General features: G+C 39.2%; 1 protein-coding gene across 1 annotated transcript in view; it reads right to left on the reverse strand.

Annotated features, from left to right (window-relative positions):
* Positions 1 to 26,063, reverse strand: part of Grip163 (gamma-tubulin complex component 6) — a 916,232-nt gene that overhangs the window by 702,170 nt on the left and 187,999 nt on the right. The window contains exon 8 of the mRNA XM_090384619.1: positions 20,928 to 21,058. Coding sequence (XP_090240745.1) covers positions 20,928 to 21,058 — 131 coding nt within the window. The remainder of the gene's footprint in view (positions 1 to 20,927; positions 21,059 to 26,063) is intronic.

The following is a 26,063-nucleotide window of genomic DNA, read 5'->3' on the forward strand; positions in this document are numbered from 1 at the left end:
GTCAGCCTTTGATCCTCCTTTGTGAATTGGGGTTACATTTGCACATCTCCAGTCCATGGGTACCTCAGCTGAGTCCAAAGAAGCTCTCATAATTATGGCAAGTGGTTTGCTTCCTTCCTTTGCTGCCTCCTTTAATATAACTGGATAGATCCCATCCACCCCGGGTGCCTTTTTTATGTTTATCCTCAACAATTTCTCCTCCACTTTCCTCTCAGTAATTAGAAAATAATCTAGCTCACTGCCAATGTTTACTTCACCTACGACATTCCCCTTCCTGAATAACTCCTCATGTGGGAATGTAGAGGCAAAATACTCGTTTAGATTGTTAGCCACCTGAGCTGGATCCTCAACTGTTGAACCATCAACATCCAGTGGACCAATCTGATTCATCCCTTTCCTTCTTGAGTTTAAATAGGTAAAGAACTCTTTTCTGTTTTTCTTTGCATCCTTTGCCAAGGATTTCTCATAATCTGCCTTTGCCTGCCTAATCTCCTTTGTGACTTGGTTACAGACCAACTTATCTATCATAGGCTTCCATGTCACCCATTAATTTGTATGTATCCCATGCATTTTTCTTCTCTGCCATATGTCTCATTAGTTCATCTGACAACCATTTAGGCCTGAACCTTGAACAATATTTCTTGGTTGGTATGTAAAGCCTGGTAGCTTCCAAGATTAGTTCCTTGAATGCTTCCCATTTTGAATTTGTTGTTGGTAACATCATCAGTTGGTCCCACTGTATAGAATTTAAATACTGTCTCAGACCATCATAGTCGCCTTTACGAAAGCAAAAACCCTTCCCTTTACCTCTGATGGTAGTTACCTCCTTGAGTAAATCCCACTTCAGCACACTGTGATCACTGCCACCCAGTGGTTCCTTTATCTGCAGATTCCTAATGCATGAAGAATCACTACTGATAATCAGATCATGAGTATTACTCCCTCTAGTTGCCTCCCGAACATGCTGGTGTGGAAAACAATCATCCAATAAATCCACAAAAGCCTTGCTAGTGTGTGAGTGACCAACCCACAAATTCCAGTCAATATCTGGGAAATTAAAATCCCACATTATAAGACTCTCTGATTTACTGGCCCATTCTATTTCCCTGTACAGTATCTTATTATACTCATCAGAGTCATTAGGCCTATAGCACACTCCTACTCTCAATTTTGATTTACCTATGCTTATGTCACACCAAACTGACTCGACACTACCCTGTCCATCATTGTCGACTGGCTTCACTTCCTTGGATTTTATGTGTTTTTTAACTAATAGCATAACCCCTCCTCCCCTCCTGTCCTGTCTATCCTTTCTATACACATTGTACTCCCCAAATTCCAGTTCTGCATTCCTTATATCTGTGTGACACCACGTCTCTGATATCCCAACAATATCGGCCTTTGGTGTTTTGAGCAATACGTCAAATTCATCAAATTTATTTACTAAACTCCTAGCATTGGTGTACACGCAAGTATACATGCACCTGTTTCTATTCTTAGCTACCCTAACACAACCCATGTGTTTACTTGTACAGCAATGACTTCCAGCAGTCTCTGAAATATCCTGCATCTTGTTTTTCAGGCTTCTGCTCATTGCAATAGAAGCAGTGCAAGAATCTCTTTCACCTCTGCCAGTGGCTACTGTTAATCCATTAGTCTTTGTCTCCCCCCCAAGCTAGCAGTTTTTCGACCCACCTAACACTGCCTCGATAGCATCAGCAAATATTCTTGCACCCTTTCTATTTAAGTGTATCCCATCCCTGTAGAAGCAATCTCTCCTGTTAACAAGTACATTCCAGGCTGAAAAAAATTCTACCCCTTGAGCCTTGCACAATCTTTCCAGGGCCGAATTGATCGACAAGGCTCTCATCATATACTCCCTCCTATCGTGTCTGGGCAGAATTGCAGACACTTTCAAATTCAACCCTACTTCACGGCTTTTTTTCAACAGTGACCTGTACTTGTTAAGTAATTCCGCTGGTCTCCTACTCTTAATATCATTAGTGCCAACGTGTACATATCACCTTTTCTGCCCTTAAAAGATGATATCTGCTCTACAACGTCATCAACCTTTGCCCCTGGCAGACATACCCTGGTCCTGTTCCACCTATCCTTTTTACAAAGCATGTTCCCCGTTTCCCTGACAATAGAGTCACCAACAACTACTAGTTCCTGTGGGACCAGCGCATTCTGCCTTGGGGGCTGCCTCTGTGTTGCAAGATGACCAAGTGCAAGCTCTGCCGTTGATGTGGGCAGCTGAGAGCTTGATGGGCCCCTCAATTTATTTCCTTCGAGGGCATCCACCTTGTCCTTCAAGGTCTCATATAGGCCCATAACAACGCCGAGTTGTCGCCTAATTTCCTTGCACTCCTTGCATCGTGCACACACAAAGACATCCCCCATGGCAGTATCATGTCCCGTACCCGATTGCTCCGCAAACATCAAGCAAACAGTGCATCTTAAAAGGCTGTGATTCAGAGGGCAACTGCCCCCCCTCAGTTCTCCCCTGAGTCACAGCACTCCCATTAGCTTGAGTCTTTTGCTTTGATGCTCTGGTCACAGTCATGATTTCGATTTAAATGTCAATAAAATTACAATTTCAGAACAAAATTAAAACCTTAAACTTGTATCTTAACACAGTTATAACGCTATATTTATATTTCAGTATCGAGTGTTATCTACGAGTTCCCTTTATATAACTTCCGTATCAAGTATGTATTAATTATCTGTTACGTTTGTACTCTAAGTCGTTATATATATATAGTTAAAAGTACAATTTAATTGACAATGAAGTTTAACAAGATTAATAGATCTACTGATTAATTGACAATATTATATTATGCACTATACTATACAAAGCTAATGCTATCGAATTCCGGATATGCTGTATCGCGTTTCAGTAACGAGTGTTATCTACGAAATCCCTTTATATAACTTCCGTATCAAGTTATGTATTAATTATTTATGTTCCGTAACCTAAGTGGTTATATGTATAGTTAAAAGTACAATTTAATTGCCAATGAAGTTCGACAAGATTATTAGATTTTACTGATTAATTTTCACGTAACAATGGCGGCTGTTTATGAATGGTAAACACGTGGATTTGATACCCTTTCCGATACTAAGTAATACCTACAAATCTCTATCTAAGTTACTTTAACTTTAAGTACCGTAAATAGGAATATAAAGCTACTCTAGAAATTAGCATTAGCATTAGTAGAGGCATTTGATGCAAGAAAGCAAGCTTATGCAGCATCAGCCAAAAAAAAAAAAAAAAAACCACTTCCACTTCACCCCTCTGTTCGTTCAAAATACCTGTCCAGCTGAGCCTTAAACTTATTTAGGCTATCAACCTCCACCACAAGGGATGGAAATCTGTTCCACCAACCAACCACCCGCTGGCTAAAGCCAAATTTCCGCACGTCTATCCTACATCTGTCTTTCCTCAATTTGAATTTGAGGAAAGACAGATGTAGGATAGACGTGCGGAAATTTGCCTTTAGCCAGCGGGTGGTTTCCTCAAATTCAAATTGAGGAAAGACAGATGTAGGATAGACGTGCGGAAATTTGACGTGCAGATATGCAGAAAACTGGTATAACAAATTAATTGATTTATATAAGGGAACAGATATGAAAGTAACAGCTAGACCGACCAATAAATTACATACATTATTAAAGAAAGGTTTCTCCAATTCTTCCTTTCAACAAACGCATGGGGTTGGATTTTTATGGTAAACAACATGAGGCTTCTGTATATGCTTCAAGAGCAATGCTTCAGAGTTGGCATTCCATGCTGTGAATGAGGCACATTCCTTTCTTTTTAATGAAGTCAAAATAATTAATATTCAGCACAATTATAGTAAATTACTTATTGGTGAAATGCTTGAAATGAAACTCCGTAAAAACTCGATCAATATTTGCAGACCTTTTTTAATATCGGATGATTGGTCCTATAAACGCATGTGTGACGAGGACTAAATTTAGTTTAAAATACCTGCGCATTGGCGCATTTTTTAGTTTCATTCTGTCCTGTGAACACGAAGTATCGAAAAGTTTCCGTCAAACTTAAGGAGAAAGAAATCTGTCTTCAATTATTTCTTATTTATTTGTTCTTTCTACTATGAGTAAATTTGACATAATGTTTTCCTGTACTGATGGTTGTGGCTTGGTTGATAGTTTTGGAGTTGGGTTGGTGCCTCAACGGTAATTCTGAGTTATTAAGTTGGTGTAGTAGGTATTGATATGGAACACATTAAAATGTAGTCTATTAATTTTATTGTAATTTATTTAATTTGCATGATGTAGTCCATCATGGAGAGTTGGATAAGAAGCCTTCCTATAAAGAGATCAAGGTAATTCCTGTATTATTTACTAAAAGTAACAAAGAATATAGGAGATATTGAGCAGATAATAGCTCTTATTATACTAAATTGTTGGCAATATTTTTTTTCAAAATTTTTTTTCAATCTTTTCATAATTGAACAGAAACAGAAAATAACTCAAAATTGAATAGAGAGCTAAATTGCTAATCACTAGGCATAAATGGATAAATTTTTTGCTTCAAAATTTTCATGTGAACGTACTTTCAGATTACAAAACATCAGCTCATATAGCAGGTACAGACCAAAGGCTACTTTATGACTACTAAAAATAGTTTGGAAAAGAAATTTTCCCGCTTAAATATGAAAACAGTATAAGAGCTGATTGCATTTATTTAGTGATATTAGAGGAAGCCATGAAACAGATTGCCAAAACTTGTTTTCTATTACTTGATGATCTCAAGACCCAGGTAAAAACATAATAAATTTAGGGTAAACGTATGTGTCACCACACTATGAAGGTTATTCCAATATAAAAATGGTTAATTTCAGACAAGAATATTTAATTTCTGTGGCATGAAAAATTATTGAAGTCCATTATTAAAGGTATACTGCAAGAGCTTCCAGAAATGAATAGCATTACACACATGATGCAAGAGGACAAGCTTATACAGCATCAGCCAAAAAAAAAAAAAAACTCTTCCCATTTCACCTATCCATTCAGGGCCATGGCCAAAGCGGCTGTGGCTGGAGACCACATTTTCAGTGTAAATATTTTCAAAATAGTGATAAAAATTTCTAATAATAATAATAGGTTTTAGTATCATTGATGATGACAGAAAAATATGTATCAATATATGGGTGAATAAAACTCTCTCTAAAAACAAGTTTTTTCCATCATCCAACAAAGAATAAATAATGCTGTAAAGGGAGAAACATACTACTAAAGCACTTACATATTACTAATGCACTTATCACCTCATGCTAGTAGTAGTAGTAGTAGTGGCATGTGATGCAAGAAAGCAAATGTATGAGCTTATGCAGCATCAGCCAAAAAAAAAAAAAAAATCACACCATTCCCTCCAAATGCCTGTCCAGTTCCTCCTTAAATTTATCAACGACAGATGGAAGTTTGTTCCAGCAATTAACCACCCGCTGGCTAAAGGCAAATTTCCGCACATCTATTCTACATCTGTCTTTTCTTAATTTGAATTTATGCCCCCTTAGGTTTGTAATCTGAACAAGTGGAAGGATCCCATCAGAATTCAGCGTGCTCAACCCATTCAAGGCCTCATATACCTCAATCAGATCACCGCGCAGGTGCCTAGTCTCCAGCAACTGCAATTTGCAGAACTTAAGCCTCTCTTGGTAAGAGGATCCCTTCATTCCCCTCACCAATCTTGTTGCCCTTCTCTGTACACGCTCAAGTAAATCTACATGCTTCCTAAAATGAGGCCTCCAGACCTGTACGCAGTACTCAAGGCGTGGCCTGACCATTGCCTTATACAGAGGGATAATCATCTCCTTTTCCCTGCTAGCAAAATTCCTATATATCATTGACAAAACCCCATGACATGCCCTGGCAGCCTGTCTGCATTGCTCACAGAACTTCATATCTGACTGCACTATTACTCCCAGGTCTTTTTCATTTTCTACCACCTTAAGTGTAGTACCACACAGTTGGTACGTTTCTCTGGGGTTACTTCTACCCATATGCAGTACTTTGCATTTGTCAAGGTTAAACTTCAGTTGCCACTTCTTAGCCCATCTGCCCAAATTATCTAGATCCTGTTGCAGAAGCACACTGCCATTACTGTCGTTAACAACCCTGCCAACCTTTGTATCATCTGCAAACTTCGACATTAAGCCGGATATACCTTCATCAATATCATTGATAAATATACAAAACAACAGTGGACCTAACACCGAACCCTGAGGGACACCACTAATAACATTAGTCCAAGAAGAGCAGCACCCATTGATTACCACCCTCTGTCTTCTCCCACTTAACCATCCTTTTATCCATTGTAGCAACTTACCCTTAATACCATTCTGCTCCAATTTGTACAATAGTCTTCCATGCGCAACAGTGTCAAAAGCTTTCCTGAAATCCAAATATATGATATCAAAATTATTTTTTGCATCCAGTTCCTTTGTAACCACATCATAATATCCTATCAAATTTGTCAGACAAGACTTTCCGTTAACAAACCCATGCTGTGTCTGAATTATTGCTGCAGTCTTGTCTAGATGATCCTGCAATGCATCTTTAACCAGCGACTCCATTATTTTACCCGGAACAGAAGTTAAACTAACTGGTCTGTAATTACTCCTGTCACCCTTCGATCCCCCTTTGTGAATTGGGGATACATTTGCACATCTCCAGTCCGTGGGAACCTCCCCTGAGTCCAAGGATGCTCTCATAATTACGGCTAAGGGTTAACTTACATATTACTAAAGCACATTTCTGGAGGTCACTACCATAAAACAATAAAAACAGCTTGCACTTTCCAGTTTAATGGGTGTTCCTCTAGTGGAATCTCTAGTTCCTCTAGTTATAAATGGGTAGTAAACTCGATCTAACTGCATTTGCGATAAAAACTGAAATTCTGTAGGTTTTTACGTTATTATGATGAAATATGTTTCCCCTTCACTGAAATCTTAACTCATATAAAAACATAAATAAATTTTCAGAATCTTCTCTTCATTGCTATTGTGTTGCATCCATTTGGAGTGATTCCTGAGTTCAGATGCAATTTCTTGTAAACACATAGGCGAATCAATGTATAAGCGAATTCAGTTGTGTTATATACGACATTGTTTCCCTATTTATAAATCATATATAATTGAATTTGTGTAGTGTAAGCATGTGTTATACGAGAATTCACTGTATGCCTCTTGAGTCAGTCTGCAATCTGCAGCTTAGAATTTTGTATGCTATTGTGATCGCTAAATGTAAAGACTGAATCTTCATTAACTGCTGTGTAAGGTAATCATATAAACTTTTTTATTTATTTTTAAGTCTATGAAGTTTATTAAGCGAAAAATTTTTTCTAGTTTAAATTATCTGTTTCGTTATTTTTTTTTTTATCTATTTTAATTTATAAAATAATAGTTTAATTATCTATATTCGATACTGCCATGGGGGATGTCTTTGTGTGTGCACGATGCAAGGAGTGCAAGGAAATTAGGCGACAACTCGGCGTTGTTATGGGCCTATATGAGACCTTGAAGGACAGGGTGGATGCCCTCGAAGGAAATAAATTAAGGGGCCCATCAAGCTCTCAGCTGCCCACATCAACGCCAGAGCTTGCACTTGGTCATCTTGCAACACAGAGGCAGCCCCCAACGCAGAATGCCCTGGACCCACAGGAACTAGTAGTTGTTGGTGACTCTATTGTCAGGGAAACGGGGAACATGCTTTGTAAAAAGGATAGGTGGAACAGGACCATGGTATGTCTGCCAGGGGCAAAGGTTGATGACGTTGTAGAGCAGATATCACCTTTTAAGAGCACAAAAGGTGATATAGTTGTACACGTTGGCACTAATGATATTAAGAGTAGGAGACCAGCGGAATTACTTAACAAGTACAGGTCACTGTTGAAAAAAAGCCGTGAAGTAGGGTTGAATTTGAAAGTGTCTGCAATTCTGCCCAGACACGATAGGAGGGAGTATATGATGAGAGCCTTGTCGATCAATTCGGCCCTGGAAAGATTGTGCAAGGCTCAAGGGGTAGAATTTTTTTCAGCCTGGAATGTACTTGTTAACAGGAGAGATTGCTTCTACAGGGATGGGATACACTTAAATAGAAAGGGTGCAAGAATATTTGCTGATGCTATCGAGGCAGTGTTAGGTCGGTCGGAAAACTGCTAGCTTGGGGGGAAGACAAAGACTAATGGATTAACAGTAGCCACTGGCAGAGGTGGAAGTGATTCTTGCACTGCTTCTATTAGAATGAGCAGAAGCCTGAAAAACAAGATGCATGATATTTCAGAGACTGCTGGAAGTCATTGCGGTACAAGTAAACACATGGGTTGTGTTAGGGTAGCTAAGAATAGAAACAGGTGCATGTATACTTGCGTGTACACCAATGCTAGGAGTTCAGTAAATAAATTTGATGAATTTGAGGTATTGCTAAAAACATCAAAGGCAGATATTGTTGGGATATCAGAGACGTGGTGTCACACAGATATAAGGAATGCAGAACTGGAATTTGGGGAGTACAATGTGTATATAAAGGATAGACAGGACAGGAGGGGAGGAGGGGTTATGCTATTAGTTAAAAATCACATAAATTCCAAGGAAGTGAAGCCAGTCGACAATGATGGACAGGGTAGTGTCGAGTCAGTTTGGTGTGACATAAGCATAGGTAAATCAAAATTGAGAGTAGGAGTGTGCTATAGGCCTAATGACTCTGATGAGTATAATAAGATACTGTACAGGGAAATAGAATGGGCCAGTAAATCAGAGAGTCTGCTGACGAGGCTAGTACGGGCCAGACGTGTTCAAAGCCGCTAAGTGGATTTTTCTTATTTATTGATTTGAAATTATTGTTTTTCTAAAACTTTTGATTTAAATTTAGTAGTATAGCATTATTTTGTGATATTTCTGATTAATCTGGTGTATTTATTCTTTACTCGGCCTTGTAATTGCATAAAAGTATCGGTAAGGGTATCAAATCCACATGTTACAAGTTACAACTCTGCTGAACGAGAAGTTTTTTTTAGCCACTTATTGAATATCTTTTACATCAAATTATTTTTTGTAAGTAGCTTATAGACCTAGTAAGGATCGTTGGTTTATTCTGAATTGGGACAGCGAGATTTGAAAGTTAATTAATACTTAAGTGTCCATAGATTACCGTTCGTAACTTCCGCCTTTGTCTTTGTCATACGATCGTTATATATCGAACCTAGATAGCGTTAGTATAGTATACGTTATAATATTTTCAGCGATCGGTAAAATCTATTAAACTTGTTCAACTTCGTTGGCATTTAAATTGCACTTTTAACTAAATACATATACCGACTTAGATTACAAACGTAATCTAATAAATACGTATAATTAATTAATACATAACTGATATGGAAGTTATATAAAGGGAACTCGGAGATAATTAATACTTGACTGATTGATTAATACTTGACGCTAAAAATATATATTTCGTTATAGCTGTGTTGGGAGATAAGTTAGGGTTATAAACTGAAATTGAAATTTTATTTAAATTAAAAGTAATCATGACTCAGACCAGAGCAGCAAAACAAAAGGCTCAAGCTAATGGAAGTGCTGTGGGTCAGAGGAGAACTGAGAGGGGCAGTTGCCTTCTGAGTCACAGCCTTCTAAAATGCACAGCTTGCATGATGTTTGTGGAGCATTCAGGTGCGGGACATGATATTGCCATGGAGGATGTCTTTGTGTGTGCACGATGCAAGGAGTGTATCGAAATCAGGCAACAACTCAGCGTTCTTATGAGCCTATATGAGAGCTTGAAAGACAGGGTGGATGCCCTCGAAGGAACTAAATTGAGGTGCCCATCAAGCTCTCAGCTGCCCACATCAACGCCAGAGCTTACACTTGGTCATCATGAAACACAGCGGCCACCCCCAAGGCAGAATGCGCTGGTCCCAAAGGAACTAGTAGTTGTTGGTGACTCTATTATCAGGGAAACGGGGAACATGCTTTGTAAAAAGGATAGGTGGAACAGGACCAGGGTATGTCTGCCAGGGGCAAAGGTTGATGACGTTGTAGAGCAGATATCATCTTTTAAGGGCACAAAAGGTGATATAGTTGTACACGTGGGCACTAACGATATCAAGAGTAGGAGACCGGCAGAATTGCTTAACAAGTACAGGTCACTGTTGAAAAAAAGCCGTGAAATAGGGTTGAATTTGAAAGTGTCTGCAATTCTGCCCAGACACGATAGGAGGGAGTATATGATGAGAGCCTTGTCGATCAATTCGGCCCTGGAAAGATTGTGCAAGGCTCAAGGGGTAGAATTTTTTTCAGGCTAGACTGTACTTGTTAATAGGAGGGATTGCTTCTACAGGGATGGGATACACTTAAATAGAAAGGGTGCAAGAATATTTGCTGATGCTATCGAGGCAGTGTTTGGTGGGTCGGAAAACTGCTAGCTTGGGGGGATACAAAGACAAATAGATTAACAGTAGCCACTGGCAGAGGTGAAAGAGATTCTTGCACTGCTTCTATTGGAATGAGCAGAAGCCTGAAAAACAAGATTCAGGATATTTCAGAGACTGCTGGGAGTCATTGCGGTACAAGTAAACACATGGGTTGTGTTAGGGTTGCTAAGAATAGAAATAGGTGCATGTATACTTGCTTGTACACCAATGCTAGGAGTTTAGTAAATAAATTTGATGAATTTGAGGTATTGCTCAAAACATCAAAGGCAGATATTGTTGGGATATCAGAGACTTGGTGTCACACAGATATAAGGAATGCAGAACTGGAATTTGGGGGGTACAACGTCTACAGAAAAGATAGACTGGATAGGAAGGGAGGAGGGGTTATGCTATTAGTTAAGAAATACATAAAATCCAAGGAAGTGAAGCCAGTGGACATCGCTGGACAGTGCAGTGTCGAGTCAGTTTGGTGTGACATAAGCATTGGGAGATCAAAATTGAGAGTAGGAGTGTGCTATAGGCCTAATGACTCTGATGAGTATAATAAGAAACTGTACAGGGAAATAGAGTGGGCCAGTAAATCAGAGAGTCTTATAATGGGAGATTTTAATTTCCCAGATATTGACTGGAATTTGTGGGCTGGTCACTCACACACTAGCAAGGCTCTTGTGGATTTATTGGATGATTGTTTTCTACATCAGCATGTTCGGGAGGCAATTATAGGGAATAATACTCTTGATTTGATTATCAGCAGTGATTCTTCGTTCATTAAGAATCTGGAGATAAATGAACCACTAGGTGGCAGTGATCACAGTGTGCTGAAGTGGGATTTACTCAAAGAGGTAACTACCATTAGGGGTAAAGGGAAGGGTTATTGCTTTCGTAAAGGCGACTGCGATGGACTGAGACAGTATTTAAATTCTATACAGTGGTTTTTTTTTTTTTTTTTTTTTTTTTTTGGTTTGGTAGTTGTTGGCGCATCGGCTTCCGTGGCCATAGTGCACCTCCCAAGGTTTTTGCAGTACTTTGATCCAAGCCCGAGGCGGGAATCGAACCCACGACCTTTGGGTTGCCAGGCAGGCACTTTACCCACCTGGCTAGCCTGGTCGGCTCTATACAGTGGGACCAACTGATGATGTTACCAACAGTAAATGCAAAATGGGAAGCATTCAAAGAACTTTTCTTGGAAGCTACTAGACTTTACATACCAACTAAGAAATATTGTTCAAGGTTTAGGCCTAAATGGATGTCAGATGAACTGATGAGGCATATGGCAGAGAAGAAACATGCATGGGATACATACAAATTAACACATGACACAGAAGCCTATGATAGATACAAGTTGATCTGTAACCAAGTTACAAAGGAGGTTTGGCAGGCGAAGGCAGATTACGAGAAATCTTTGGCAAGGGATGCAAAGAAAAACAGCAAAGAGTTCTTTACTTATGTAAACTCTAGAAGGAAGGGGATGAATCAGATTGGTCCACTTGATATCGATGGGTAAACTGTTGATGATCCTGCTCAGGTAGCTAACAAACTAAATGAATATTTTGCATCCACATTCACACATGAGGAGTTATTTAGCAAGGGGAATGCCAGAGGTGTATTCAACTCTAGCAGTAAGCTAGAGAATCTTGTAATAACTGAGAGTAAAGTGGAGGAGAAATTGTTGAAGATAAACACAAGAAAGGCACCTGGGGTGGATGGGATCTATCCAGTTATATTAAAGGAGGCAGCAAAGGAAGTAAGCAAACCCTTAGCCATAATTATGAGAGCTTCCTTGGACTCAGGGGAGGTACCCATAGACTGGAGATGTGCAAATGTGACCCCAATTCACAAAGGAGGATCAAAAGCTGACACAAGCAATTATAGACCTGTGAGTTTAACTTCTGTTCCAGGAAAATTAATGGAGGCACTAGTTAAAGAAGCACTGCAGGATCATTTAGACAAGACTTCAGTTATAGCTCGGACACAGCATGGTTTTGTTAAGGGGAAGTCTTGCCTGACCAATTTGATTGGATACTATGATGCAGTCACAAAGGAACTGGATGCAGGGAATAACTTTGATATTATATACATGGATCTTAGAAAAGCTTTTGATACTGTTGCACATGGAAGACTGCTGCACAAATTGGAGCAGTGTAACATTGGAGGCAAATTGCTGCTGTGGGTAAAGGGCTGGCTGTGGGGGAGAAGACAGAGAGTGGTAATCAATGGACACTGCTCGTCGTGGACTAATATTATTAGTGGAGTCATTCAGGGCTCAGTGTTGGGTCTATTATTGTTTTCTGTATTCATAAATGATATTGATGATGGTATATCAAGCTTAACGTCGAAGTTTGCAGACGATACAAAGGTAGGCAGGGTTGTCAAGGACACTACTGACACTATGCTGCTGCAACAGGATCTGGAAAGGTTGAGCAGATGGGCTGAGAGGTGGCAAATGAAGTTTAACATTGACAAATGTAAAGTACTACACATGGGAAACAGCAACCCCAGAGCAACGTATCAACTCTGTGGTATTACACTGACAGTGGTAGAAAATGAAAGGGACCTGGGGGTGGTTGTGCAGGCAGATATGTAGTTCTCTGAGCAGTGCAGACGGACTGCAAGAGTAGCTCATGGTGTATTGTCAATGATACATAGGAATTTTTCTAGCAGGGATAAGGAGGTGATTATTCCCTTGTATAAGGCAATGGTCAGGCCACACCTAGAGTACTGTATACAGGCCTGGAGGCCTCATTTCAAGAAGGATGTAGAGCTGCTGGAACGAGTACAGAGAAGGGCAACAAGATTAGTGAATGGAACAAAGGGGTGCTCTTACAAAGAAAGGCTTAAGATTTGCAAATTACAGTGTCTGGAGACTAGGCACCAGCGAGGTGATCTGATAGAGGTGTATAAAGCATTGAATGGTTTGAGAATGCTCAATGCTGATGGGATTCTTCCTCTCGCTCAGAATAATCACCTGAGAGGGCATAAATTCAAATTGAGGAAAGACAGAGGTAGGATAGACGTGCGGAAATTTGCCTTTAGCCAGCGAGTGGTTGGATGGTGGAACAGACTTCCATCCCTTGTCGTGGAAGTTGATAGCCTAAATAAGTTTAAGGCTCAGCCGGACAGGTATTTTGAACGAACAGAGGGGTGAAGTGGGAGTGGTTTTTTTTTTTTTTTTTTGGCTGATGCTGCATAAGCTTGCGTTCTTGCATCAAATGCCTCTACTAATGCTAAGAGTCTTATAATGGGGGATTTTAATTTCACAGACATTGACTGGAATTTGTGGGTTGGTCACTCACACACTAGCAAGGCTTTTGTGGATTTATTGGATGATTGTTTTCTACACCAGCATGTTCGGGAGGCAACTAGAGGGAGTAATACTCTTGATCTGATTATCAGTAGTGATTCTTCATGCATTAGGAATCTGCAGATAAAGGAACCACTGGGTGGCAGTGATCACAGTGTGCTGAAGTGGGATTTACTCAAGGAGGTAACTACCATCAGAGGTAAAGGGAAGGGTTTTTGCTTTCGTAAAGGCGACTACGATGGTCTGAGACAGTATTTAAATTATATACAGTGGGACCAACTGATGATGTTACCAACAGCAAATTCAAAATGGGAAGCATTCAAGGAACTAATCTTGGAAGCTACCAGGCTTTACATACTAACCAAGAAATATTGTTCAAGGTTCAGGCCTAAATGGTTGTCAGATGAACTAATGAGACAGATGGCAGAGAAGAAAAATGCATGGGATACATACAAATTAATGGGTGACATGGAAGCCTATGATAGATATAAGTTGGTGTGTAACCAAGTCACAAAGGAGATTAGGCAGGTAAAGGCAGATTATGAGAAATCCTTGGCAAAGGATGCAAAGAAAAACAGAAAAGAGTTCTTTACCTATTTAAACTCAAGAAGGAAAGGGATGAATCAGATTGGTCCACTGGATGTTGATGGTTCAACAGTTGAGGATCCAGCTCAGGTGGCTAACAATCTAAACGAGTATTTTGCATCTACATTCACACATGAGGAGTTATTCAGGAAGGGGAATGTCGTAGGTGAAGTAAACATTGGCAGTGAGCTAGATGATTTTCAAATAACTGAGAGGAAAGTGGAGGAGAAATTGTTGAGGATAAACATAAAAAAGGCACCCGGGGTGGATGGGATCTATCCAGTTATATTAAAAGAGGCAGCAAAGGAAGTAAGCAAACCCCTAGCCATAATTATGAGAGCTTCTTTGGACTCAGGGGAGGTACCCATAGACTGGAGATGTGCAAATGTAACCCCAATTCACAAAGGAGGATCAAAGGCTGACACAAGTAATTATAGACCTGTTAGTTTAACTTCGGTTCCAGGAAAATGAATGGAGGCACTGGTTAAAGAAGCACTGCAGGATCATCTGGACAAGAATTCAGTTATAGCTCAGACACAGAATGATTTTGTTAAGGGCAGGTCTTGTCTGACCAATTTGATTGGATACTATGATGTAGTCACAAAAGAACTGGATGCAGGGAATAACTTTGATATTATATATTTGGATCTTAGAAAGGCTTTTGATACTGTTGCGCATGGAAGACTGCTGCACAAATTGGAGATGTGTGGCATTGGAGGCAAATTGCTGCTATGGATAAAGGGATGGTTCAGTGCCAGAAGACAGAGAGTGGTAATCAATGGACACTGCTCAACGTGGACTAATGTTATTAGTGGAGTTCCTCAGGGTTCAGTGTTGGGTCCATTGTTGTTTTCTGTATTTATAAATGATATTGATGATGGTGTATCAGGCTTAATGTCCAAGTTTGCAGACGATACAAAGGTTGGCAGGGTTGTTAAGGACACTACTGATACTATGCTGCTGCAACAGGATCTGGAAAGGTTGAGCAGATGGGCTGAGAGGTGGCAAATGAAATTTAACATTGACAAATGTAAAGTACTACATATGGGAAACAGTAACCCCAGATCAACGTATCAACTCTGTGGTACTACGCTGACAGTGGTAGAGAATGAAAAGGACCTGGGGGTAATTGTGCAGGCAGATATGAAGTTCTCTGAGCAGTGCAGACGAGCTGCAAGAGTAGCTCATGGTGTCTTGTCAATGATATACAGGAATTTTTCTAGCAGGGACAGGGATGTGATTATTCCCTTGTATAAGGCATTGGTCAGGCCACACCTTGAGTACTGTATACAGGTCTGGAGGCCTCATTTCAAGAAGGATGTAGAGCTGCTGGAACGAGTACAGAGAAGGGCAACAAGATTAGTGAAGGGAACAAGGGTTGCTCTTACGAAGAAAGGCTTAAGTTTTGCAAATTACAGAGCCTGGAGACTAGGCATCGGCGAGGTGATCTGATAGAGGTGTATAAGGCTTTGAATGGCTTGAGCATGCTCAATGCCGATGGAATTCTTCCTCTTGCTCAGAATAATCACATGAGAGGGCATAAATTCAAATTGAGGAAGGATGGATGTCGGATAGATGTGCGGAAATTTGCCTTTAGCCAGCAGGCAGTTGGTTTTTGGAATAGACTCCCATCGCTTGTTGTTGAAGTTGATAGACTAAACAAATTTAAGGCTCAGCTGGACAGGTATTTCGAACGAATGGAGGGGTGAAATGGGAGTAGTGGTTGTTTTTTTTTTTTTTTTTTTTTTTTTGGCTGATGCTGAATAAGCTTGCTTTCTTGCATTATATGCCTCTACTAATGCTAATGCTATCAAAATGTATACAACATCATAGCCTCCAGAGCATTGCCGTCTGCCAAACCTTACATAAAGTGCATATCCGCTTGCTCCTGATTTGAGTACATGGTCAGAATGGAACACCACCAGGTTTTGTCAGTAACTTGTGATGAAGAAAATCACATGCGGCAGATAAGATAAGATATTCCGGTTAACTCAAATTTAATAGCAATGCTTAATTTAGCGGTACTCACTTAGTATGATCTGAAAATGATGCTTGGGATAGGAAATTAAATAAATTGAGGTTGGGGTAATGAATTGAAAATCGGAATTAAAATAAGCTCAAGTAGGAGTGCACAACTTCGTCCTTGGTTGTCATTGATGAATAGTTGATAAATTAATTAAGGAAAGAATTTAAAAGTTTGAACTCGGTAGGCCAAAAGTCGTAATGAGCTGACTTTTGTTTGTTAACGTCTTCAGTTGGCAATGATGAAGTCGGGAGAGAATGCGTATATTTAAAGGAGTTCTAAGTTCCCGTGATGCTCTTTGAAACATGTGGGAATCTCAGGTGTGTGAGATTCCAGACCGGAGAAAGATTGTAGGGTAGTTTTGCGTTTATGACGTTGAGTTTGGAGTGACGGCGAAGCCATTCTATGATGAGGGCTTCGTACTGAAAAATTTTATAACTGGATTTTAATTTAATAATAGTGATGGCTGAATCGATTAGGGGGTTGTGATTATTGGAATGTACATGTTGTGTAAGTTCGGTACTTGACTGTCCTGTTCTAAAACTATTGTAATGATAATATGCTCGTGTATTAGGTGTTTTTGTGGAACCGTATTTGGTGGTGGTACTTCCAATATAACAGGTATTGCAGTTTTGTTGACATTTTATTAGGTATATATTATGTTATTCATGTCATTAATTTGATATTTATATGTTTCTTTGTATGTATTGAACATTGAGCTAAGTTTGTTATAAGCAGAAAATGTGAGTGTGAAACCTGCAAACACCCGGCAGAACTGTCCAGCCAGGCAGTTGTGGTAAGGGAGAACAATACGTGTGTTGCTATTTGCATTATGTTTAGATGAATTATTGATGTTATTTTTTGGCGGTAGAAATGGTATGTTGAATTAACTGAAATGGGTATTTTCTGGCCATAAACTTTTCTGTAAGATATTGAATTTCGGTAGATAGGTCATCTTGTGTGGAGCTATATTTGATGGCATTATAAACCTGATTATAAAGAACAGCTTTTTTTTGTACTAAGTGGATGGTGTGAGTCAAAATGCAGGTATTTCCCTGTATGTGTGTTTTTTCTGAAGATTCTAGTTCCAGGTTTGGTGTCTGTTTTCTTCTGTTTCACAAGTGTATATTTTAATATGTCATGTATTGAATTAAATTTAGTGAAAAGGATATCGATTTTGGTTCCGTTGCCTATTATTAGTATATCATCTGCATAACGTATGTATAATTTAATTTCTGGGGGGGGTAAGGTAAGGCTGTAGTATTTGATTCTCTATGGTTGCTAGGTAAATTTTGGATAAGGGGGCAGAAATTCCTAGACCCATAGGTAAGCCAAATATTTGTTGGTATATTTGATTGATATTTGGCCTACCTATGGGTCTATGATCCTGCTCAGGTAGCTAACAAACTAAATGAATATTTTGCATCGACATTCACACATGAGGAGTTATTCAGCAAGGGGAATGCCAGAGGTGTATTCAACTCTAGCAGTAAGTTACAGAATCTTGAAATAACTGGGAGTAAAGTGGAGGAGAAACTGTTGAAATAAACACAAGAAAGGCACCCGGGGTGGATGGGATCTATCCGGTTATATTAAAGGAGGCAGCAAAGGAAGTAAGCAAACCCTTAGCCATAATTATGAGAGCTTCCTTGGACTCAGGGGAGGTACCCATAGACTGGAAATGTGCAAATGTGACCCCAATTCACAAAGGAGGATCAAAGGCTGACACAAGTAATTATAGACCTGTGAGCTTAACTTCTGTTCCAGGAAAATTAATGGAGGCACTGGTTAAAGAAGCACTGCAGGATCATTTAGACAAGACTTCAGTTATAGCTCAGACACAGCATGGTTTTGTTAAGGGGAAGTCTTGCCTGACCAACTTGATTGGATATTATGATGCAGTCACAAAAGAACTGGATGCAGGGAATAACTTTGATATTATATACTTGGATCTTAGAAAGGCTTTTGATACTGTTGCACATGGAAGACTGCTACACAAATTGGAGCAGTGTGACATTGGAGGCAAATTGCTGCTATGGATAAAGGGGTGGTTGAGGGGGAGAAGACAGAGTGGTAATCAATGGACACTGCTCATCGTGGACTAATGTTATTAGTGGAGTCCCTCAGGGCTCAGTGTTGGGTCCATTATTGTTTTCTGTATTTATAAATGATATTGATGATGGTATATCAAGCTTAATGTCCAAGTTTGCAGATGATACAAAGGTTGGCAGGGTTGTCAAGGACACTACTGACACTATGCTACTGCAACAGGATCTGGAAAGGTTAAGCAGATGGGCTGAGAGGTGGCAAATGAAGTTTAACATTGACAAATGTAAAGTACTACACATGGGAAACAGCAACCCCAGAGCAACATATCAACTCTGTGGTACTACACTGACAGTGGTAGAGAATGAAAGGGACTTGGGGATGGTTGTGCAGGCAGATATGAAGTTCTCTGAGCAGTGCAGACGGGCTGCAAGAGTAGCTCATGGAGTATTGTCAATGATATACAGGAATTTTTCCAGCAGGGATAAGGAGGTGATTATTCCATTGTATAAGGCAATGGTCAGGCCACACCTAGAGTACTGTATACAGGTCTGGAGGCCTCATTTCAAGAAGGATGTAGAGCTGCTGGAACGAGTACAGAGAAGGGCAACAAGATTAGTGAATGGAACAAAGGGGTGCTCTTACGAAGAAAGGCTTAAGTTTTGCAAATTACAGTGTCGAGACTAGGCACCAGCAAGGTGATCTGATAGAGGTGTATAAAGCCTTGAATGGTTTAAGCATGCTCAATGCTGATGGGATTCTTCCTCTAGCTCAGAAAAATCACCTGAGAGGGCATAAATTCAAATTGAGGAAAGACAAATGTAGGATAGACGTGAGGAAATTTGCCTTTAGCCAGCGGGTGGTTGGTTGGTGGAACAGACTTCCATCCCTTGTGGTGGAGGTTGATAGCCTAAATAAGTTTAAGGCTCAGCTGGACAGGTATTTGGAACGAACAGAGGGGTGAAGTGGTAGTGGGTTTTTTTTTTTTTTTTTTGGCTGATGCTGCATAAGCTTGCTTTCTTGCATCAAATGCCTCTACTAATGCTAATGCTAATGGGATTCTTCATCCTGCTCAGAATAATCACCTCAGAGGGCATAAATTCAAATTGAGGAAGGACGGTTGTTGTTGTTGTTATTTGGTTTTTAGGAACATTAGCAACTAAGGCCATATTGCTCCGGGAAATGCGGTGACCATTCCCTGACCTTTCCGCATCCTCCGTTTTGGTGGTGACGGGCTCGAACCCCGGTCTAATCAAGAAGCGTGTGCTACGCACTGCTGCTCCTTCCCACCTGGCTACGGAGGCGCCGAGGAGGAAGGATGGATGTCGTCGGATAGATGTGCGGAAATTTGCCTTTGGCCAGCGGGTGGTTGGTTGGTGGAACCGACTTCCATCACTTGTTGTTGAAGTTGATAGCCTAAACAAATTTAAAGCTCAACTGGACAGGTATTTCGAACGAACGGAGGGGTGAAATGGGAGTGGTGTGTCTTTTTTTTTTTTTTTTTTTGGCTGATGCTGAATAAGCTTGCTTTCTTGCATCATATGCCTCTACTAATGCTAATGCTAAGAATTTCCGCCCCCTTATCCGAAATTTATCTAGCAACCATAGAGAATCACATACTAACACCTTACCCCCCAGAAATTAAATTATACATACATTATGCAGATGATATACTAATAATAATCCTTTCTGGATAAAGAAGGGTGATATCTTCCCAATTGATTGCTCTCTGGTGGAAGGGAGAATGAGGAAGAGCGGTGTCACTGAGGTTGGTGTATCCTCAGTTCTGGCTCTTTTTACAGAGGTGTTTCTGTGTTATCATTTCGATTAGGTTTGTTGTTTGGTTTTTAAGAGCATTAGCAACTAAGGCCATATTGCTCCGGGAATATGTGGTGGTCATTCCCTGACCTTTCCGCATCCTCCGTATTTGGTGGTGATGGGCTTGAATCCCGGTCTAATCAAGAAGCGTGTGCTACGCACTGTTGCTCCTTCCCACCTGGCTACGGAAGCACCTCATCTCGATTAGGTAGGGCCTTGTTGGGACCCCTGAAGAAATAGGATTAAAATTACTCATATGAGTTAGATAAAAATTTCCAATGCCCTAAGTATGATCCTGTCTAGAGTATTCTTGCCCCTGTTACTTTGAATAACAGGGTGATGAGGTAACAATGTCTAGTTGATTTAAATATTTAAAGGTTTTTATAAATAGGTAAAAATTTAAAATTAAAAATATCACGCAGTCAGTTACTATGGATACAACAAAAAATAAATAACAATAATTTAATACTGGTTGATTTTTTCTTAAGGAATTTCACATGGGCTGCTTTCATAATTGCCAACTGGTCTACACAGTGTCCCAGTTATGTAAATTTTCTTACAAGTGTATGTTGCTACTGGCCGATTTTCATTTTATATACATGAATATAAAACTAAAATCCTCCCCACGCACACAATTTCATCTTTTTTTGTATTAATTTAAAATCATGAAATAAAAGTTTGATTGGAGTACATACCTTAAATAGTCATCTGTTATATAAGGAATCTCCAGCTTCACATCAAGCAAATCTTTGTTATTTCTTGACTGATGGAAAAATGCTCCAAACATGGGCTTGCTGCAAGAAGTGGCCATGTTGCCTCTGGAAATCTGAAAACAATGTTTTATTTTAGATAAACAGAATAGACTAACCATTCACAGTGACTACTGAACTTTCCTAATCTTTAAATATTAATCCTGATCATTCAATCAATTTCAGTGAAATTATTCAAACTCTAAAGCACACAAAAATGAAGGACAAAAAACAGATGACAGCCCCAATAAAAATCAATTTTGTGTTTATATTCATGGAAGACCATAAGGTAATATGAACATATTACATAAGGTAATATTAACTCGCAAGATAGAGAGAATACATGACATTATACTATATTCAGTAGCCACTTAGATTTGAACACAGAGAAGAGAAGAGAAGAGAAGAGAAGAGAAGAGAAGAGAAGAGAAGAGAAGAGAAGAGAAGAGAAGAAAAGAAGAGAAGAGAAGAGGAGTCACTCAAAGTGAAGCAATTCTCATCCCATCAATATTCCGCTTGACAGCTGTCACACCTTGATTGTTCAATTCAGAGTAGATTTCTTCTTCAAAGACCCGAAGAAGATCCCAATTTGATATTTAACCACACAAAGAGTTGAGTGTATTATCGGGGTTACAATGATGGATATTCCTCCTATCAATGAAGTTTTCTGATGCTGGGCATGTTTTGAATATGAAGCTTCAACTAAAAGGTTTCCACAACGCAACCATTTCACAGATTTTAGAGATCCTGCCAATCAACTGGCAGATTTCTGCAGAACATACAGCAGCTGAGCTGCAAAAACAGGAAAATGAGTGGTCTAAATCAGGCAACTGTAGTCCGGACTGACTGTGACAAACATTTTAATAAAAACAGCAAACCTGTCTATCCCACAGAAAAAACCGAAGAAGCAGGCAGTCCCCTGTTGGTGCCCTGAACTGACTACACTCAGGAGAAGAGTGCACCAGGCAAGGAGAAATTTTCAAAGCGCCAAAACATCTTGGCCACAAAATGAGGTGGATGCAGTGAGAGATTCTTATAGATTGTTGTTGTTATTTGGCTTAATGACACAAGGGCTACTGAGGCCAAATTGTGTCTGCTCATAGTTTATTTAATCAAAATATACTGCTGTAGATGTTAAATTAGATACTCCTATATAGGGCAATACATTTTAAATAGATTACAAGTTCTTTTATGTTTGCTTCATTTCCCAGGATATGAGTTAAATCATGTGAGAGGTTCAACCTAGAGACCGACTGAAAAGTGTTTGACCGTATGGTTGAATATAAGGGACAATCAAAGAGGAAATGCCTAACAGTAAGTTGACTGTCACAGGATGAACACTGGGTTGGATCTTCTCCCAGTAGCAGGAACTCTCAGGAATCAGTATACAGCCCTCAGAACTACTGGAAACAATAACCTTGAGGAACTGTCTACAGAATAGTGACCAACAAGCTGCCAAGAGGAGATCTTGGAAACTACTGTCAAACCAGATGGAACACCAACTCTGTGTTGGGTGGATTCTGTAAATAACATCCTAGACAGTATTATTCAGACTAAAACTAGGGATCATTCCCCCACCCAGCTAGACACTATAAAAGAAAACACTGAATATGACAACACCAATATTGAACCTCTGTTTACTAAACAAGACTTAGAAATAGCACAGTCTAAAATCTAAAACAATAAATGCTCAGGTTCTGACCTCTTAGAGGTTAAGATTATCAAAAAATTAGCAGAAATAGCACCACACAAATTAACAGCACTATATAATGACTGTATGACAGACGGTATATTCCCAAAAATATGGAAAAAGGCTGTGTTAAGATTAATTCTCAAAAACCCCAAGAAATCCCCAACTGATCCCAAATCATATAGACCAATAGCCCTATTCCCTGTACTAGGGAAAATATATGAAAGACTAATCTATAGCAGATTAGCTTAATAGTACATAGAAGCAGGTTTACATTCCAACAATCAGTATGGTTTTAAGCAGGGCAACTCTCCAGAGGATGCCATGCACCACCTACTGACAACAGTTAAAAACTCAGAGGAGAAACATATGCTGGTTATCTCTACTGATTTTGCTGGGGCATTTGACTGACTCTGGTGGTCAAGTGTCCTTAGGAGGCTACGCCAGGCAAATGCCCCGCAAAACCTATACAGCAGACTCTCGATTTACTGGGATCAGATTAACTGGGACACTTCAAGACTCCAAATAAAAAAAATTAAAAAAATAATCCAGAAATCTTATATAAAATTCAAGTAATAAATATAAAGGTATAAACATATGTTTTGAAAGTCATAAATAAGCAATAAGGCCAAGGTCAAGATGTCTTCATTTCAATTGCGATCTCCAGGGTTTCACCTATATGCCGCTGTAGCATCTGAAAAGGTGAAGGCCGGCAAGTGTATGTATGTAGGTGTGTAAGCATGTGTCTTGTTATGTTGAGTGTTGGGTGCCGGAACTGGCGACTTTGCAGCCAGAGGGCAGGGGATACCTGGTCCCCTGCCCTCTAACTCCCAATCTTGGCCATGAGGAGGCACGCCAGGGTCCACTTTCTAGCTGAGACTCTTACTGGGGCTATCAGGCAAGCCTGGGAGCCCCAAGGTGTTTAGGGAAAGGAAGTGGGGATAAGAATTGAAGTATGGGGATTGGAAGGGATGGGGAGGTTGGATAGAAAATAAGGGGAAGAGATAGCCCTCCCATGAAATAGAAGAGAAAAGTTTACAATAGTGCACAGAGTGAAAAAAAAAAAAAATATATATATATATATATAATAAAAAAAAATAAATAAAAAAATAAAAAAATATATATATACATACATACTGATACAAAAATGCAATAGTGTATTTAATGTTAGATATAAATAATAAATTATATCAGAACCGATTAATGCCATCTGTATGAGATTAAACATTAAATCTGTCTGTCTGTAATATAAAAAAATATATAAGGTATGAGGTACATTGAACTACTACCATATATATATATATATATTATGAATCAACAGGGCTTACCTTTATTTTTTGATATAGCAAAAAAACATAGCAAAAAAATCCGACAAGACCAAAAAAATATATTTCATCACCATCCCATATATCGAGCACTGGTACAATAAACTTAACCAAATATGCAAGGGAACCGACATGAAAATCATAGCAAAACTTATGAACAAACTATACACATTCTTCAGAAATCAGCCTTCAAACACCACATTCCAATCACAGCATGACCTCGTATACAGTATACCATGCAAAACTTGTGACGCTGTCTACGTAGGATCCACCATGGGAGTGGCACAGCTTCGAGCAAAACAACACGAAGCTTCGGTGCGGGCGGGTCGTTCAAATGCATCGGAACTTTCGTTCCACGCAATAAATGAACGACATACATTCGGCTTTACTGAAACAAAAATTATAAATATTCAACACAACTACTACAAACTACTTATTGCAGAAACCTTAGAGATGAAACTACATGAAATTTCAATCAATATCCGTAGGCCATTCCTATTGTCCGACGATTGATCACTTATACGCATGCGTGAAGAACAAATACTACAACATAAGGAAAGAAAAAAAAAAAAAAAAGTTTCGGATTAATTGTGAGTAACTCTCTTCCTGTGAACATAATGCCCCGAAAAGTTCAAGTCCAACTTAAGGAATGTAGAGAATAACCCCCAACCCCTACCCCCCACCCTGCCCCTTACCCAATTATTAGACCCAAAATTTAACTCAAAATTCCAGCCACAGGACCAAAAAGAAAAATCGATCCTTAATTATTAGCCCATTTAGACCTCCAAAATCTAACTTTATGACAATGTTTTGCAAAATTGATATCGCCTTCCCCATGAATTATTAGCGAGTTGGACAAGGAGAGTTGGAAAAGAAGCTTCCTATATCAAAAAATAAAGGTAAGCCCTGTTGATTCATAATATAATAGAATATAGGAATTATCGAGCACGTAACAGCTCCCTAGTATCAAATATATATATATATATATATATATATATATAACAAAAAAAAATAATAAATAAAAAAGAAATAAATAAATAAAAAGTACCTATATACAATGTTTACTATTAGCCAAGTGAGTACGATCACACTCCTGGGAGACTTAATCAGAAAACCAAAACTATAAATAACACTTCGTTACATTAATTAACACCATTTGTGGCCATTACTATTAGGCCACAGAAACCAGAGACACTTGTCCAGTCATTGTACAGGACTCAACCACTTAGCCTCTTAACTTTCTTTTTTTTTTTTTGCTGATGCTATGATTCTGATCCGACACTACCAGATTTCAGCATTAAACTCAGAGGGCAAATGGCACGGTGCTATCCATGTACAAACATAGGTAGCACCCCGTCAGCATTTTACAATTCAATATCATATTTACAACATGCATAGCCAACTTTTCCTCTGTACACAAAATCGCTATTAATATCGTGATAGTCTTTACAAGTCACATTTTGACAGAAACCACACTCTGCTCAAGAACCACTAACACAACCAACAGACAACCTCTCTGTTAATTCTACTATATCCAATTTTATATTTATAGCAAATAATCTACAAAACACAACATCACTTCCATAGTGGAACCAACATATTTACTTAAGAAAACTAAGGACTTATTTGCAGAAAACATATTTAATGGACAAAAAAGCATAATAGTTCTTGTCCTTGAACACAAACTCTGGATTACTTAGCATCACTCTTTACAGATCAACTCCAATTAGTCTCTTCCTACATGCAAACAATTTATCTGCAAAATTATAAAAAGCTAGGAAATTTTCTTTATCATTGACAAAACATGGTCGGTCACCTTCATTGTACACTTCTGTAAGAAGCTGTAGATTATTTCTTAAGTCTGTATAGAGATAGCAGTTAAATATTAAATGCCCCATGGTCTCAGGAGCACCACACTTACATAATGGAGAGGCAGCCAACCCTAGAGTGAACAATTTGGAGTTCAAGCTGCCATGCCCTGTTAGAAGAAAAAATACATTCAGACCTGGGCAAAACCAGGCCAACCGTTGCTTGTTAAATTCTAATATGTTAGGAAGGTAACTAAAA

The sequence above is a fragment of the Mastigoproctus giganteus genome, chromosome 11, assembly GCF_048544385.1.
Source record: "Mastigoproctus giganteus isolate SK-2022 chromosome 11, ASM4854438v1, whole genome shotgun sequence".
NCBI classification, from domain to species: domain Eukaryota; kingdom Metazoa; phylum Arthropoda; class Arachnida; order Uropygi; family Thelyphonidae; genus Mastigoproctus; species Mastigoproctus giganteus.